Source organism: Symphodus melops (genome assembly GCF_947650265.1).
Source record: "Symphodus melops genome assembly, chromosome: 7".
Classification (NCBI taxonomy): Eukaryota; Metazoa; Chordata; class Actinopteri; order Labriformes; family Labridae; genus Symphodus; species Symphodus melops.
In genome coordinates, this window is record NC_136697.1 from 21916185 (window position 1) to 21935961 (window position 19777).

Below are 19777 nucleotides of genomic sequence, written 5' to 3' on the forward strand. Positions count from 1 at the left end.
TTTTGGAGTCAGCCTCAAGTAGACGCTCATGGACACTACAGTTTTTGTGCTTCCACAGTGACTGCATTTTCCCAACACCAAAGGGTTACCCTATGGCTTTCACTGATCTTGACTTTGACTTACTAGTATTGTAAGAGATGGGTAGAGTTTGTGTCATATAAAGAGGATACTGAGAAGGTGAAGATTCAAGTGGTCCCAGTTGGGTTTTAAAATGAGTGTAGTCATCTCCATTGAGTTTACCTCAGTGTTTAAAAGGAGGAGTGAATGAGTGAGGTATTTTGAATGTAGCTGCAGTGATGATTGTCTGGTGCTGTTAATGAGAGACCATAATCTCTCGAGTAGTAAGAGATGATTGTCTCAGCATTGAGCCATACAGCGGTTCAGATGGATTTCCTGGATTAGCCTGTCTTACTTTATCTTGCATGCATTAACGTTTCTATCGATGGTTGTTTGAGTTTAATCTTTGTGGTCTGTCAGGTGGCTGCTTTTATATTCTGTGAATGGAGGGAGATTAAACATCTGTGTAACTCGGCATTAGGCACGGCCAGAGATGGAAGTTATTTATAGAGCAGGGCATTGCTCACGTATCTCTGCCATATCGTATGATGCATTCTGCCCAGAGAAATACATTTGAGCATGCTGACCTCCTCCAGCCATGGGAAAGTAATTGATGCTAAAGGATGCTGGCACTCTGTAGCCTTGAGTGGAGTGAAAATATTGTTCGGCTGCATGCAGATATATTGGATAAGCACATTTACTGTATTGTAGAATTCTCCAAGGGGCTGTTTTTCGTTTTATTATTTTTGGCTCTGAATCAGCTGCTCATTAATTTTTAAGGAGTTTTTACTAAACTACAACCTTGGAACTCAAGCAGCAGTAACAAATTGATAAAGTGGAGCACTTGTAATTGAAACAATTTACTTTCATTAATTTGCTGTTGAAATCTCTCAAATGCCACCAGAAAACTGTCTGACGCGACATGACAGTTTGGAATGCCACATGGCCTAATTCTTGAGTTACATATATTGATCACAAATCCATGAACTGTAACTGATATGGTCATTGTTTGCAATAAAACTGTAGAAATCTTTCGGCTCCTTTGACATTTAAAAACAAACTGATGCATCAAGTGATAATAATTTTGAGTAAATCTTCTGCCTTTTTTTCCCAGGAAACAACAATAACGGAAATCAAGCAGAAGATCATGAAGATCCCGGATGCCAGTGGGATTGTTATCGATGGGTTTCCACGAGATGTGGGGCAGGCTTTGTCCTTTGAAGACCAGGTTAGTCTCCTTTGGAAAATAGGATTTAAATACTTTTAACATACATAGTTGTAAAATTACAGCAGGGCTACTGGGAGTAGCAGAGAAAACTCCCATGATTCCCCACTAGCCTCAACATTATCTCTTGTTATTGTTTTGATTGAGAGCCCCCTGGAGGCAGGTACAGTGCACTTAAGGTGTTGCTGGCATACATTTAATTTTTTTTAAATCATTAGCTCAAATGTTAAGTAGACAGTTGTACTGTACTGTACTTTCTGCAGACCAAAATAACCCCCTTGTTACCTGCAAAAAACCCGACTATTGCTGTGTATTTTTAAAACCTTCTCATGTTACTTGACAGCATTTTGTGCAGCCTAGTCTATTCTGTACTCGTTATATTATTTATAGAGATCCAACATTTCACAATTTACCAAGGACTTGGCAGCACTGGCAGAAACTCAAGCAGAACAAGACTCACTGAAAGACAGTGACCAGTTACACTCCAAAAATAAGGACAAAATGTGTTACTTAGAAACCAAAGCGTAACATCATTTATCTTTTCCCAACATTATAACTTCACTGTTGGCTCATTTTACCCCACAACAAGAAATGCTAAATTAAAAAATCTGTGTTTTACAATAACGGATATATCTTACTCTCTAAGCACCTTTATTTCAGGTCTGAATCCAAACATCCTGAAACTTCAGCAACAGGGTCTGCAGCGCTACATTAATGTGTTTTAAATTTTATTCCTAGCTCATGTCATGGCCGAGTATATCCTTTTGTGTGCATCTAAAACATAAGCTATAAAAGGTTCAGTGTGCTTATCAGTTGTACTGTTTAAAGGACTATTTTGTGCCAGTAGTGACCTTCAGCTCATGTTGCTTTCCCTACTGCTGTTGATCAGCTATTCAACAGTGAAACACCGCTTTTTCATGTCACTGTAATGCTCAATGATCCTGAAATGAACAAGTAAAATCACGCTGTGGGGAAGGACTCTGTGAGCCTGTCTCCTGGTCAAAGTCCACACAATCTTTGTGTCGCCAATCTGCCTAACTAAAGAACAAAAGAGTACTTGATTGAGACCTAAAATACTTGAATGCTGTCGTTGGATGTTGTTTCCTGGGGATAAATAAGCATCATCTTTAAGATAAGAATGCATTTTAGAAAGTCGGAGGAAGAGTCTCCAAACTTTTGACTATACAGAAAGATGGATGAGATGTCTCAACCTTCTTCCGTTATACAAAAGTAAAAGAACCTCCACTGATATATTGCGCTGGGAACATCTTTTGGAGCAGAGTTGTGTAGTCTCGGGTCTGCGATAACGTCCCGCCCCTTCAGCTACAAAAAAACCAGCAAAGATCCTTCAGGCCCACAGCAGAAGAGATTATTGTGTCATTTTAAAGCAGAGACGTACAGTTCTAGATCGTTCCATGATTCCTGTGGTTGATACATGTCTGCTTGCTGTTTATCCCCCTACCCTGTCAATCTCATGCATTAAGCAATGCATTTGTCAACAGATCTGTCATTCATGGCTTTGTGGTGCTTTTCTTAGCGTGAACTGTAATACAGTCAGCCAGTACAGTAGGGGGAGCACTAAATGTTTTTACATTTGTTTTGGGGAGCTATCTTTATCGTCTACCGTTTTATTCAGTCTATACTCCACACTGATTGAATTCATCAACATCATTGAGAATAAGCATTGCACAGGGGATGCACGATGAAAGCGGGAGACACAGTTTTATTTAGAATGTGTTTCTTTCGAAGCTGGAGGCTTCTAATGGAAATTGATCCATTACAATTGACCGTCCAACAGTGTCACAGAACGGTCGATTGCTTTTAGAAGGATTGATTTCCTTGATTACATTCTAACTCACTTAAATTTAATCAACTTTTGAATTAACACTCAATACATTTTGGAGTGGTTGGGGAATTTGTGAGGGTGTTAGGGCGTCTATTTAAAACCTGCTAAATTTAGCTGCATTACAGAGAAAGAGGGAGAAGGGCGTCACAGTCTCATGTCTGATTTGGATAGAATTTATATTCATGGAAGAGGATTCATGAACAGTCTCCGTGCTCCAGAATAGCTAGAGACTCAACTCCATGTGTTGGGAAAACTGATTGCCTCTGGTCATTATTAAAGGTGCAATTGGTTTTGTCTAAACATCCGATCACTGATAAGTGTGAGTGGAAATCCTTTGCAGTGTGTAAAATGGCTGTCAAACACCCACGAACTTTGGAAAATAGGAATTTTTGAAGTGAGCCTTTTAGTTTAAATCCGAGGATTATATGAACAGAAGGAACCTGTTCCTGCTGTTTTACCTTCCCTGTGTACTATAAACTCACAAACTTTTCACTGAATAAAATCTGAGGTAATCTTCGTGCTTTCTACTGTGCTGCCTGCAATGCAAACACAAATCCTATTTGAATTAGTTTAAAGTTGATCCTAAGTGTTAGTATGAAAAAGCAACAAGGTTTCTAAACTTCAGCTCTGGATGGATGTTAAATGTGTGTTTGTTGGCTACAGAAGGGAAAACCAGATGGTGTTCTTCTAGATTTAACACTAAGTGAAAGATGTGGTGTTTTATCACATCATCTTTACAGTTAATGCATGTTTAACGGCTTGTTAATTCAGACAGCCAGGGGCGTTCAGCTGACTGTAGAGTCTGTCTGTTACAGTCAATTATTTGAACTTACAACATTAACGGCTATTCTAATTAAGATTACAAGTTTTCACCACTTATATACACTATAGTATACACTCATGAATGCAATTACATTTCACACAAGATAGACCAGTTCACAAAACCTAGTGTAAATCTGTACAGAAAGAAATAGAGGTGCATTATTAAAGTAATTCAGTGAGAGTAACACATGAACATATGCACACACGGAAGCATGTACAAAAATGCAACCAAAGGAATTAACATTGTTGTTATTTTACCATCATTGTGACCAGAGGGAGACCCTTATAGACGGTGCCCCTAAAGGGACAAAATACCAAAAATGAATGCATTAATTAATCTTATTGTTTGTGTGTGTGTGTGTGTGTGTGTGTGTGTGTGTGTGTGTGTGCGTGTGTGCGTGCGTGCGTGCGTGTGTGCATGTGTGCATGTGTTCATGCACGCGCATGTGTGTGTGTATAAAATTACCTTTATGGGTGGTTCAGGTATCAACCATGATTTATCCTTTTCCCTTAAGGACCCCCCTTTTTCCTTTAAGCTACATCCGTCAGTTATACTGCCCCAGCTGTCCCTGTCTGAGGCTTTTATATATATATATAAATAATTTTTTTCAAGATTTATTTATGGGCTTTTTATACCTTTTTTAGAGATGAAGCAGTGAATAGAATCAGAAACTGGAAAGAGAGTAAACTCTGACGGCTGTGCCCCAATTATTTTAATTATTAATACATTTGCAAGAAACAGCAGTTTAACCAATACTTTAAAAAAGCTGAAATGCCTCGGGACTTCCCACAGCCTGAAAGATGTCTTCAGATTACTGTTTTTGTTGAACTGACAGTCCAAACTTCCTCTGTAGACCAAATAACAAAGGTTAGAAGCAGTGTTCACATTTAAGAAGGTGAAACCAGCCAATTTGTGACAAATGTGCTTGAAAAAAGGCTCCAAGTAAAAATGGATCATCAAAATATTGGTTGATTAATGGTCTTTAAATTACAAAACCTATTAATATAATAATCGTTGAAGGAGAATTAATTTTAAATTTCTTTAGACATGGATATTTGTTTATTGTCTATTCGCAATTTTCTCATCAACTTTGCACAACATGTTTTAGGAATGAAACTTTGACTTCAAGTCATTAGTCTTGCTGTAAATAGCAAGCTTAGAACCATGGAATTAAGAGCTGTATTTTGGGGCAAATTGTTTTCCATAAGCCTTACTGTTTGAAATATTCTTGGAGATTGTCCTTAAATAAATGAGTTGCAAAGTCCATGACAACAAACAAAAAAATGTGTTTGTGTGTAGTTTTTTGCACAGTCCATTGATAATTAAATGTTTTTTAAAAACAGGTAACATATGTGTATATTTTTCAGTGTCAGTAAAAATATACACATATCACGAATAGTCTTTTCCTGAATACAGAAAGGTTTGTGAATAAATTCCTTGACTCTTCACACTAACGTCAATAGACAGCCTACCCTCTGTCCTGTGTTCATTACAGTCCCTCTTCTCTCAGGTAATTGTAAATTTTCTCCCTATCCTTGTGAAAAGGCCATGGCTTGGCGTAATGAGAACTCGTAATGTAGTTGCTGTCCCCTGAACCACCTCGTCTGACAGCAGATTCCACTTAGTACATGTTCCCCATCTGAAAGCTGCACAATGGCAGAAAACAAAGAAACGAGATGATACATACAGCTGGATCACTTACTGAGAGAGAGGTATTTCTACCCAGATAATAACTACCGTTCACACACTCCCATTTTATTGATAGCGCTTACAGCTGTGCTTTAACGGTTATTATCAGCAATTCCAGCTGTTTCAAATGGAGAGCAGATTAGTTTTCAAAATCTTCCCTTGGCGTGTAAGGCTGTAAATAAGAGCCAATAACCAGTGCGTGACTAACTCACTAATGGGCTTTCCCACAATAAAAAAGAGCCCAGGAGAATCATAATTAAATAATTGTCCTATCTCGTGTTGTGACTTGGTAAATTGTATTTTGCATAACCACGGAAATTTAAGTCAGCTGAAATGATTCTTTGTTGTAACGATGCAATTTAATTGTCACATAAAATAATTTCTAAAAAAAGGGTTGATGGCAGTTTGCAAACAAGCCTTGAGGGTTAGATAAAGACCTGATCCAATTCTTCTTCCTCTGAGGAAGAGGATTAAACATGTAGATAGTAGCATGTATTCATAACCATGTTTGGACAGGAGGTAACCACCACTTGGCTAATGCAGTGGCCTGCTACAACACGGTAACACCAGCAGTCATGTGGATCACATTGTCTCTCAACGTATCTATTGCTTATCAAATGCTTTAATGGCCGGGCCAAGATTTCTTAGATGGCCATTTATATAACAGGGTGAATAACTCAGGTTAGGTCTATTCTAAAAATGCAACATATGTACTTACCAGATAAAGGCCAGATAGAGGCCATTGAAAAATCAAAAAGGACCATATCTAGCCGTGGGAGCATTAGTAGAATAGATCTACTGTAGAGAATTTACAAAAGAGTTTAGATGCTGGAGCGCTCAATAGCCTAGCGGTTATGTTGCGCGCCCCACGCCCTCTGTGCGTGCACAGACACAGACCTCTCCTGTCATGTAACGGTAAAACAGAACTACAGCCAGAATCTTTAATTCTACATATTAGTTTGCTTGATTAGTGCTGTGCTTGATCCTTGAAATATGAATATTTTATTATTTTATTAATCAGTTTATAAGATTCATGTATGTCATCTTCAGTATCCAGTTATAGCCTGACAGTTTATTTTGGCTTTTGGGTGACATTTCTCTGAACATGTGCAAGTTCATTAATCTCCAATTCCAATCAGCTCTGCTATCAGGACAAAATAACCTGCAAATCCATGTTATCTACAGCTGGTAATGTCAAATAAGATGCCTGGGTTGTTTCTTCCAAGAGCAGTTACCTAACATAGAGTATGTAAATGAGAAATTCTACGAAGGGGGAAAAAAAATTTATTTTCCCACATAGCCAGCTGGTGACTCAAAAGCTTCATTTGTCCATACAACCACTTAAGGCCCAATGATATGACCATAATTCTTAATTTCTGTTAAGCTGGTACCAGAAACTTCTGGGCACTTTTGCTTTAAAAATGTGCATAAAAGAATTACAAAGAATCAGAGCCTGTGGCTGATTGGTTAGAACGACCCCGCGGTACAGAAGTCCTTGAAGTTAGTGGCCCAGAGTTTAGGTCAGACAAAAATACCTGATAGTCCTTCTTCCAAAAGAAATCTGTCCCGAAGTCGTCAAGCCTCAGTGCTTTTAAGATACATAGCCAAAGTAACTAACTAAATATTAAATAGTCACTGTGCACATCTAGCTTCAAGCTTCACTGTATAAAATATTAGTTTCTCTTCAACGTTTGCAATAACATTAGCCTTTTGGTTCATTACGTCCACTTTTCAAAAATACACTGTTTACAGTACAGTACAGTGACTGACACTGGTGGTCTTACATTATGATAGCATATGTTGTAAAGTGGAAAAAAATTACAGCAAATGCCTCATGCACAAATAATTGTGCATTGTGTTAATACATCCAATTAATAAACATCTTTCATATCATATCAGTGATTCTGCAATGGAAATTTTAACTAAGAAGTTGCTGTATGCTAACGTTTGCACTAACTAATGGATTATCAATCTCAAGATAGCAAGTGAGCTAGCTCTCTAAAAACCAATGTGCAGCTGATGTAACATCCTAACTAACCTTTCAGGTATCATTTAGCTTTTGAGCATTTTACTGTTTGATGTTACTTTATATGTTTTCTAGCTTAATTATGACACTGGTGTATACGTCTTCAACATTTCACTTGTGATATTTTTTCTTAGCCTGCTTTCACCAACCTTTACCAAACGGGTGGTAGTTTATCTACATAAGCCAACAATAACTGATGTAACTCCACAAAGATGAGGAGTTCAGAGGAAAGACATTTCTGACTTAAGGAAGTGTACTTTGTTTTTTTATGTTCACAAGTGTGTGAATAGTAAAAGTAAAACCTTCCATATAGCCGTATTGAGTAAATTAGCAGCTCTAACACCAACATTTCAGCCATTACTTTTTCATGAAGTTGGATTACCACCTTTTTGGTGAATTTCTTAATTATACAGAGTATTAAAAGCTGTGAAGTTTAGTTGGATTGGACTTTTATACACACTACTATTTTGTGTCTACGCTCTTTTGTGTCAACCACAGTGTTCGACTGATTCAAATCTTTCAGCTTATTTTTTTAAAAATGTCTATATTCCTGCTGCTACATTACAACACATAACATTCACGGCTCAGGAAATGTGACAGTGCTCCGTGACAGCCAGTGTTACAGTCTCAAACTCGACACAAGCCAACTCTTGAGAAAATTTGTGCCACTTCCTAAAACTTTGTTGGCCTATAAAAGTTATGAAACTTCAATATAAAAACTTTAAACATAAATGCTTTCCTTTCAGAAGCTCCAGTCTATAAATATTTGTACAGATGTTTGGTGACTTGAATAGTCTGTTTACTTTCTAACTGATTATGTGCTGCTTTAAATATACTGCAGTTGGTATTCTGAGAGGTTTTGTTTCGTCAGACCCCATATTCCCCATCACAGTTTGAGCTCTGTTGGCGACTGAGTGATCCTCTGGGAACCTACAGCATCAATTTTTATGATTCTCCCTTCACCCCATGCTGCTACTTTGCCCTTTACAACATCACAGCAGCCATTTATGAGCGGCTCCCGTGGGTCGCCTTTATGGGTCCTTTATAGCTGTCCATAGGGATCATCTATCATCCTCCCTTCAAGCCTTTTTATTCTCCAGAGCTGTCAGTCTATCTATTCATTCCTGTCAATCTAACTATGTGGATTTCTAAATCCATCACTCGCATTTCCATCTTTACATTTTAAAAAGTAATCAGTCATACAAAGTCCATAATCTATGACAGAGTTAAATATGTACTGGTCTTGCCATACAAACACGTGATAATGCAAATAAACATAGCATAGCTTTTTATCTCTATGATTTAATTTTAATATGAAGGATCCATATTTTAATATCTCAATACCGTTTTCTTAAGTTAGTACTCATTTCTTTCTGTGTCCTTTTAAACACATTTTACAACAAGAGAAAACACATACATTTTCTACAGAGGCGTGTTCATTTACTTAAAATGACAATGAAAGTGAACAAAACGGAGCAGAAGGCAATTACCTGGATTGTAGTAAATTGAATTTGGATAATAATAACTCTGCATTTCCTCTCTAGCTGCATATGAAGTGAGCATGTCTTCATCCCCCTCCATCTGGAGATTTCTAGGCGCCTCAGGAGGAGTTTCAAAGACAATGATGTCTTTGCTGCTTTTCAAGCAGGCCTGTTAAAAACTCTCCTTCTCTGAGAAGTCTCATGATCAAACATTTTCACAAACGATAACCAAAACTTTTGTGAAGGTAACATTTAAACATGTTGTACAGTTCAGAGTTAAAGGTTTATCCCTGCGCACCACCGATAACAACTTGATCTGTTTACTTTGGGACAAGATTGATGGATCTTGAGCCACCCAGGTTTTATCTAAACAGCCTAAATACCCGTATGGCCAATCATCCTGTAATTTCTGTAAAGTCTACAAAACATGGACAAAATCTAAATGTTGTCACTAATTATTTTCTAAAAAGGCTATATGTACCCCAGCAAGACCTCGAATAACTTCAGCTAACTGAGAAACAAGCAAAGAAGTGGAGTAAAAACAGGCCAACTGAATATGTAGGTTGCTGAGACATGCCAGTCTAACTCATCAAACTTGTCATTCAGCTGGTATATTCCAAATGATTAAAACAACATCCACAAAGCTGACAGAATAAGGTCAGTGACGGGAAACTTCGATAGCCCTGCCATCTACAACACGCCTGTCTGTCAGTCAAATCAGCCACGTCCCCTTCTTATGTCTAATGATGAATTACTTCATGATATGCCGTAATGTAACCAAATCAGATGAGGCCACGGTTTTTACTAATGATGATCATAACTGATGGATAGTGACTGAAACAGTTACTCGAACCAGGTGGTAAACGATCTGATTTCTCCTTTAAAATATGGGTGTTCAAATATGGTCGCTTGGTTTTTGGAGTCAGTCTGAAGTGGACTACTTTGGCTGTCAGGCAACAGCACCTGAGGAGGTAGCTTGGCATTTTTATAAGGATTTTTCTTGATGGGTTTATTTTTTTTAGCATTGATTCAAAACGTTAGGATGTGTTGTTTCTATTGCCTTGTTTTTTGATTAATAGAAATTTGGTTTCCTTTGTTGGACAATAAAAGCATCTTCTCAACGTTGATCTTTAGGAAACTAAAAAAAAGTTTTGCATTTTTTTAGATAATAAGATCTTCAGCCTTCACTGAGCCCAGCTGCTGGCTTACACAGATCCATGGGTCAGCGTATATTCAGCTAAATGTTCTTTTTCATTTATAGTTCTGTTTATTTGCACCAGTAAGATTTATGTCATTCAAACCTCTCTGAGATGTCTGAAAATGAACAGTCTGTTCTCCATGAGAGCTGCTGGACAGCATAGAGAGGAAACAACCGCAGGGTTTATGGAGACAGATGGAGACGTCTGATAGCCATGCCAGCTCATAGAAAAGCAGAGCAGAAAGAAGGCAAACAGTAGTTTGGAGTGAAGCCTGTAATCAGTGGTTTCCCCATGATACAACAGAAGCCTTCTGAATAAGCTCTATTTCTGGAGAGAGTACGTCATGATAACTACATTTTGCTTCATTTGTTTTCTTATACAAAGACTTCAACAAACACACTCCTGAACTGAAGGTTGAAGAACTGACGACAACACTAAACTGTTACTGAAAACTTAATAATGACCTTTATTCATTGAATAAATCAAAATTTACAAAATGCTTCTCAAAGGCTGGATAATAAAACAGACAAGTCGTAAAACACAAGGTTTTAAAATAAATCAACAACCAGATCAGGAGGATTTAAGTGGCAGTCCTTCTGAAATTCTCTAGAAATTTTCAAGAGTGCATATTTGAAAATGGCTGACATTGATTGATCAATAGATTGAGTCAGTTAGTCATTAAGCCAGGCAAGGTTATATTGATAATTTGATAGCACTCATTCCCACCGAGCACATCATAGTAAATTTACATTTAAAAAATATAAATCCAGTATTTAAGGCAGATGTAGAAAAACAAAGCGTTGTGTGCAGAAAAATCATTTTCCCAGTTCAGTGGCTGTCGGTTTTGCATGTACATACTATAGTTACAGTATATGTCATGTAAAACAGTATTAAGACACTATCATGTTATTAGTGTCAGTATCATAGCTTTTGCACTTTACTACAGGATGTTGACTTTCCTCTGCAGTACTACAGGAAGCTCCCTTTCACTGCCTGCTACCACTTTATATGTCTGCTTTTCTCATTTTGATTGAGTGATTCTAGCTGTTGTTGCTGTATCTGTTTGAGATATTAGCTGATGTTATGGCACACAAAAAATCGAGCCAAAATGTTCCTAGTTCTGCACCTCTTTTTTTTTTTTTTTGTGAATGAACTAGCGAGCAATTCTTCTAACTGCTTCCTAACCCTTGAGCAAAGAGATCACAAACAGAGTGGTCGCCGTCCAAGCTTATTTTGAAAATAGCTGCTCCTAATGTGACATAATGTTACAACAACAATTCCTCATTTCGGAACAGCTGCAGCATGCGATTGCTGCCTCACATTATTGATACAACCTAAGCAAAAAAGTAGGGCACAAGTGCAGTCACCATGGAAACGGTAACTTTGATTTGCTAAGACTCCAAACGGAGTCGCGTTGCCTTCACAAACACAACACCGCTGGAGCTATTTTTAGCTCTGAGACCAGAGCAGACGCAGAATCTGGAGTGTGCAGCAAAGTACATTTCATCTGAGGAGGGAGGATAACACATGGCAAATTATGAATAGTAATAAACCGCTTTCAGTACTTTTTTATAGTGGGTAGTTCCTCCTGATGATGACCATTTGCCGTACTAAAGATGAGGAGAGTATACTGCTTTCTTTATAAAACTAGAAGTGCCTCAGGTTAATGTGTCAAAAGCAGGGAAACCAACTAATTTAAATCTTCATCTGATTATGCTCTATATTAAATCGATGACAGCGTCCTTCACCATGGTGAAATCCACGGCTCCCAGATCTGCTTATTCAGTTTATGAACCCCCTGATTACTGAGGAATTTTGTTTTGTCTTGGACTCATTGAAGAGTCACAAATTGAACCTCTATGATTCAGTGCTGCTGATGCTGTTGATGCTGTTGCTGTCTGACCTTTCCCTATAAATTAAAATCGTGAGTGCTTATTTGCTCACCATCATTTCTTGGCAGCAGCCAGTGAAGGCGTGTCGTAGTTAATACATCATATTCTGATTGCAGTAATTGCGTCTGTGAGAGACAACTTGGCCCAACATTTGATTGCAAATGGGGAGTTATTTACGGTAGTTATAATGCCGAAGCATCATGTGAGCTTCTAGAACCTCCTGTGAGGAGAGAGTTAGCGTCAAGACTGTTTTTATATACAGGATATTTTAATTCATGAAATTGTACAGAGAGATGTAAGTGTCAAACTCAGTAATTAAAGCTTTATTTTCCTTTTTTGTTTTTAATCTTCCTTAAAAAAGATTTTTGTGACACATTCGACCGTTAGACGACTGATAGATATTGTCTTTTATTATTAAAACACTACCCACACATGCCGAGGACAAAATCAGCATAGAGATTAAAAGCATCCAAGTGGATGTAAAAAGCTTTCTTTTAAATAAGTATGATGATTCTTAGATGCTCAAACATTATTCGACCAGTGTAACCTAATACTCTTAGTGCTGTTTAACTAACTGAGCTTTTTAGTGTCTCTCAGGATGTTATTTTGGTTTCTCTACGCACTTTAGTTAAAACCCACTTCAGTTAAAACCCATTATACACCCTGTTGTGCAGAATGTGAAACAGCAGGTAGGCATGAATAGAAAATAACTTGTGAACATAGTAGCAGCTGAAGGAAAGATATGTCCCTATAAATCTGCTACTGTACATACATAATTTGCAAACTATTAACTGCAGCTTAAAAGAGGGGCATGTTATTATTTTTTTCAACCTGTCTGTGCTGTCCTCAAAGGTTCAATCCCCTTTAAGTGTCAAAAAGAATTGCATGAAGAATAGCTGTTTGAATCAATTGTACTCATTGACAGGATCAATTGTTTTAATATGAGCTTATATGACATTAAACATGGAGCAGAAAAGGAGCTAAATTGGAACCTCGAGCTTTATGGTTTTGGCTGCCATAGCGATAAAGACTGATGAGTAATCACAGCAGCGTTCACGCACACTGATTGTCTCTGGGAATTTTGCGCCTTGAGCTGTCATGTTACGCTTCACCGGCCCCTGCTCACATTTGATCCCTAAATAGAGAACTGCCGTCACTGTCGCAGAAGAGGCTGCATGTGTGATCGCACCTCAAATGTCATTTGCTGTTTAATAAAGACGTAAAAGAGGAACGACTTCATTAAAAGGAACTGACTTTTACTTTCCTGTCATCGCATACAATCTTGTTCTCATCTGTATGTCTCAAAGGGTGAGTTAACCAAAACAAAGACAATGTGTCCATGTGGACATTGCTTTTTCTGCATCATCAGAAAAAGCAGGTTGAGGCTTTTTCCAAGCCTATCGTTTTTGTGACGATTTAATCTACTGATATGCAGGTATTGGAATTGCGTTAAAATGTAAATCTCTTCAGAATGAAGAGAGAGAACAAGATTTTATTCTCGAGTAAATTGGAGTCTGGACATTTTGGCTACGGTTCTTTGAGTCAGAAATTAGACTGACGGGTCAAATCCTTAACATTATCTCTAAATGAACAACAGTCTTGGTGGTTTAGGCTTAGATATACACATTTTATACATTTTCTCCCTTATGGCAGATCTGCACTCCTGACCTGGTGGTGTTTCTGGCCTGCACCAACCACCGCTTGAAGGAGAGGTTACAGAAACGTGCCGAGCAGCAGGGACGACCTGACGACAACCCCAAGGCCATCGACCGCCGCCTGACCAACTTCAAGCAAAACACCATCCCTCTGGTCAAATACTTCCAGGAGAGGGGCCTTATTGTCACGGTAAGACGTTGTGTGCTCACCAGAATTGGAGAGAAAGACTGAAGTGTTGAAAAAGGTGTCTCCCTTTCGTATTGACAGGAAACCTGAGGTGAATGAACTCAAATAAAACTGAGAAAGTGGCAAGATGGTTGTAAAAACAATCTTTACTTGCCAAGTTTGCCTCAGGTGGAGACAAGAAAACGAATAAAAAAGGGAAAAGGCTTGGTCAACATTGAATACCACAAGATGAACAAAGAAAAGGAGTGAAACACAAGGGAAATGGAGGTGCGGCACATAGTTGGAAGGTGAAGAGAAAACAGACCCATAGTATAGTGTCTTCACTGATGAGACAGGAAGGGAGGTTGGTTCCTGCTTTGGTGCTTTCTCCACAGATGGACAGTTATATGCCATGATCCTATCATGAGGGATAGTGTACCAAAGGGATAATATTAAACTTATGCAAGACTTGTGGTATACACTAAATAACTAGAAGAGTTACTTTAAAATGTGAGTCAATGACAGCGTTATTGTTTTTTATGAACACTTACAACGTGTTTGCATAGTAAACATGTTCAATTAACAAAAGATAGTCAGTATTAATCTTAAACCCCCAAAAGACAGCAGAAGAGTGCAAAGACAAGTGGGTTCCAGACTGTCTCTGCTGAAGCAAATTACAGAGAGTTAATTGCACACAACTGGGATCTTCGTTATATTGTTTTGATTTGTGTGTGTGTATATCGGTTTGATGGAGAGCAGGAATCAGGATACCCTTGATATTTGCACGGCAGGTGCTAATAGAGCTATCAGTCTTGCAGCCAATGGAAGCAACTGCCCACTCCACTTGTGGGAGTGTTATTGATCTGTCTAAGTCTCTGTGTTTTCTACCTCCCAGCAAGGGGAATACAGAACAACTCCTCGACTGTTATTAATGTGAGGATGAGATTTTGTTTACAGGCTTTAAGATTGTTGTCAAGGGAAATCTGAAAGCCCTGGATGATTTCCATTACTGTCGTTGTCACACTGATGTAAGAAGATTTTATATGTTACCAAAATACCTCAAGAAGTCAGAGGCCCCCAGTATTTATCAGTATTCTCTGCTGTACTTGAGCTTTCTGTCATTGAAGCTACAAAAGTACCAGTGAAGATTCTTTTTGTAATGACATGACTTTAGTGTGGACACCCAGATGCAGATGTCTGTATATTTTGAAACGTTATAAGATGGTAAATAAACTGCACTTACCGTGTAGCGCATGTTCAGATCACTCAAAGCTTTTGTAAATGTAATATCACGTTCATCATTCACACACTTTGAAACACTGATTGCAGAGACTGCGGTGAAAATTGCCAGTCTGCCTAGGATCGAACTAATGTCATTCACATACTTTCACACATCGATGGACATGCTGAATGTAGAGCACCAGGACAGTTTGACGTGAAGACTGCAGGAGCCAGGGATTGAACGGTCATACTTTAGACTGAATATTACTCAGTCTACCACTGAGCCACAGGTGTAATGATAATGTGCTGATCAAAAAACATGTATTTTAAAATATTGTCACTTTATCATGGATAAACTGCATTAAAAGTGACTCTCCTCATATATCCAGGCTTGGCAGAGCTTGAGTTTAATAAAGATCTTTCATAAGAAATTTGACCTTGCAACTCCTGAGGGATATGAGAAGGATGGATACTCCTAAAAAAAATAAAGTGCTTCCTTGCAATATATAACTGATTAGGGTCATGAACAACAGATATGGCTTCAGATTAAATTAAATTAAATCTGCTCTTTAAAAAAAAAAAACCTTGTCTTTCCGCTGTATATTTGAAGCCAACATAACTCTCACTAAGGTCATTGACATGTCACCCTTGTGTCATTTAAAGCAAGAGTGGCACGACAGACTCTGCCCTGGTATAGCTGCCTGCACCTTCCACAACCAAAACAAATGTTTAACCTACTGAGAAATCTGAGGCCGAACAGATTCTTGTGTGGGTTTGAACTAGGCACAGAGTTATACAACTTCAGTGACTCTTGTGTTAGTATCTTTTCTTGTTGATCCTCGTCAGCTCTGCTAATGTTGTACACGCTGTGCCGCAGGAACCACATTTGTCAACGGAGGTTTCAATCATTGTATTTTTGGGATTTTTTTTAAAAAACGAAACAATTTATTAAAATAACATTTCTCAAAAACAAATTCTTGGAGGTAAACAAGAAGAAGAACTTACTTGAAAAACAAAAATCATGTTTGTTAAACATTGTATTTGACAGGAATTTTGTTTTCGTTTTAAGATTTTCTTTTGGCTTTTCTATTCCTTTATTGTTGCTATAGCTAGTTTAGGAGGTTTTTGTTTTTAAAAAAAAGTTCTCTTGTGACGTTGTGCTGGTGAAGCTGCTTTAAGTCACTTCAGGATATATCTCATCATATCGTTGTGCAAATGTAAACTAATTGGATCTCCCTTTCGACACCGAAAGTAACATTTAAAGCTCTAAAACCAACAAACTTTCCTGATATTTTGTTGGTTTTGTCACAAGGAACCAATATTTTTTTGTCCTTCCAAACCTGTGAATGAAAGAAGACCAAAGTCCTCTCCTGGGGTGATCTGAACACTTTGAGAACCTATCAATGGATGGTACCTCCTGTGAATTGCTGTCACCACTCTCTTTGTGATGCTGCAATGCCAACATGGAGTCACAGTGAGTCTCAAACTCAGTGAGTTACACTCCTGGTCCCTTCCTTCATGCTGTTATCATCACACAAGAAAAGTTTGCACACTCTGCAGTGCTCTTTCAAAGACATGAGAAATGATGTCCACACTGAGCCCTTTGACACAAATCAAAGGAGACGCTCCACAGTAACTTATGGCAAGGCAAGTTTATTTCTATAGAACATTTCAGCAACAGGGCAATTCAAAGTGATTCAAGACAACAATAGCATCGTGGCAGGAAATAAAACATATTAGAAAATTGAAAAATCTCTCAAAGGAACAATTCACAGTTGAAATAAAATGGGAAAAAACAGAAAACTATTCAGAAAAGTGTACAAGTTAGAGTGCAAAGTTACAGTTTTAAATCTTGTGAAAATAAATATATTACAATTGTTTAATGAAAGACAGCTGTGAACAGGTGAGTTTTCAACCTTGAGTAAAAAGAGCTGAGAGTTTGAGCTGACCTTTAGTTTTCTGGGAGATTGTTCCAAATACAAGGAGCACAGAAACTGAACGCTGCTCCAGACTCTGGGGACAGAGAGTAGACCTGTCCCATACAAGCTGCGTGGTCTGGATGGTTATTCAGAAGGTCATTCCTGTTTTTTGGCCCTAAACCATTCAGCTCTCATCAGTAGTTTCTTGAGTAATGAATGAAATGACCTCAGGGATGCTTCACTTAGCTGAAGGCTGGGGTGTAGTATCGATCATTTCCCTCTGTACGTCAGATCCAATAAAGTAAGACATATCTCTTTGAAGAACACTCACAGTGAATCATTTCTGCACATCAGTGTTGTCATTACACGTGACTGCGACAGTCCTCTGTGTGTCATTGATTTAATCTGTTTTATTTTTGTCACTGTCAAAACTTTTTCTGACATATAACTGCTTAGCATTTGACTTTAATTAAAAAAAATGTAATTCATCCTTTTCTGAAACATAATAGCAGGTTTTTCTGTCTCAGACCTGATGATCATCTACAAATGAAGGTGTGTTTTGCCACGCTGGAGGACTCAAATTATTAAACACACACACTGGACACACACACACACAGAACTCCATCACAATCAAGCCTAAGCGGAAATTGCAGCGGGAAGAGATAATTGTTTGCTGTGGTCTCTATTGAAGCTGTGGTGTCGTTCTGGGAAAGAGTCTGCCTGACTCTAATTTAATATTCCCTGAGAGAGCTCAGCTTCAGCTTCCTGCGGCGAGATGCCTCACGGATATAAGCAAACAAAGGACACCTCCGCCCGTCTTTCGGAGTATCTCATCACATCCAGAGATGTTTACAAAATATTTGTTTATTATTTCCGACATAAAAAAGAGATAGCCGCATTGTGAATAATCAGTTGAAGCATTCACAAATTCTTGTAAAAAAGAAGACAGAAAAGACTGAATTTCAATTCATCTTTCAATTTGTAAATGACGACGAATAAACCAACTTCTCAGATTCAGTAGCTTGGTTTGTTGTTCTAAGCTTCAAAATACAACAATTAAGGTTCCACTTTTACACGATAACTAATCGCAAACCAAAATAAACCTTCCTGACAAGTTACACATTGTCCTTTGCCGTTGGATGTGTAACAATCCTTAAAAGTTAGTTATTGTGACTGAGCATATTTGCAGGACTGAGTTTCCAAATTTAAACCTATGATTTCAGAAATTCACATTAGTTTGTCCAGATCAAAGAGATGACCCTGAATGCATAAAACATCTTGATGAAAGATTCGCAAAGTCCAAAGAGAGCTGCAGCTTTTAGCGTTCACAGAGTCTCTATCTTTGATTGATCTTCCTCCTTTAATCTACACCTCCATCTCCAAGACTTAGACAGTGAGGGCTTTTATTTTACTTCACTGATTCAGTGGACTCTCTCCTTTAAACTTTGTATATGTTCGGCACATGGAAGTAAAACTTTTCTTTGGATATTGACTTTGGATATGACATATGCCTTTATGTTAACCCTGCTCTTCTTATTTACTATTCTGCATTCCCTCTGCCGTTTTAGACAACACTGCTTTAAACTGCTCATTCATTTTGGTAGGTTTTTTTGGGGGGGCGGGTTTAGTTTAGCTAGGTGATCTCACCATCAAATTAACATACATTTAGCAGGGAATTTCAAGTGAATTAAACATTATGGATCGGCTGAATTTACACAGTTCTAGCTGATAAATCGTATTGGATTTTGGCACAGCATGTGATGGTGCAGTGGTTAGAGCTCTTGCCTCTTTGGCAAAACGGTGTTTAGGTCACATAGCAGGGCAGGGGCTCTTCTGTGTGGAGTTTGCATGTTTTCCCTGGGCATGTGTGGATTCTCACAGTGTAGGCTACTCCAGTTTTCTTCCACTGTCCAGGTTAATTGGTGACTCTTTATTGTAAGTGTGAGCAGATGCATGTTTGTCTCTTAACTTTAGCCATGTGATGGATTGGCTACTCTCTCTCTTGCCCAATGAAAGCTGGGATTCAGCCCTCTTCAACCCTAAAGAAAAGGGGTGGTATGAATAATGGATGGTGGGATGAGTTTTTGGTACAAGGATAATAGGACAAGTTGGGTAAAAGACCGTGTTCCTTGTCTTCTGCATGAAAAGTCACTGAAGTGACACTGAGTCCTCCAGACAACAGTGGACCTTTTCACCAAAAAGTTTGAGCTATTAATCTGTCCTTGAGAAGTGACACTTTTCTCCTAAGTGTCCTCTTGTGAAGTTTGAAAGGATTATATGAAGCCTCTTTATTATGTTAGGGGGAAAATTGGGTTATGGACACTCCCGCAATATAACAGCAGGCAGTTTTTTTTTCTGCTCATGAAGCTGGATGCTGAGAGATCTGAGGACTCTTTCAGGATATAAAACTGCAGTGCTCTCTGGGGGATTCCTCAGTTTGAGCCCATCATCTTCTTTCTTATAGGTGGAGTATCGAGCCCTCGGGTGCTCAAAGGACTCTCCCACACAGCAGACGGTTGTTCCTTTTTTGGGGGGGTTGTAGCCATGAAAAACACAGGAGGAAGATGGTTGTGTTTCT

General features: G+C 38.4%; 1 protein-coding gene across 2 annotated transcripts in view; it reads left to right on the forward strand.

Annotated features, from left to right (window-relative positions):
- ak5 (adenylate kinase 5) overlaps positions 1–19777 on the forward strand; it is a 67203-nt gene that overhangs the window by 11745 nt on the left and 35681 nt on the right. For both annotated transcript variants that reach the window (XM_079348916.1, XM_079348917.1), the window contains exons 5-6: positions 1172–1285; positions 13892–14083. In XM_079348916.1, coding sequence (XP_079205042.1) covers positions 1172–1285; positions 13892–14083 — 306 coding nt within the window. The remainder of the gene's footprint in view (positions 1–1171; positions 1286–13891; positions 14084–19777) is intronic.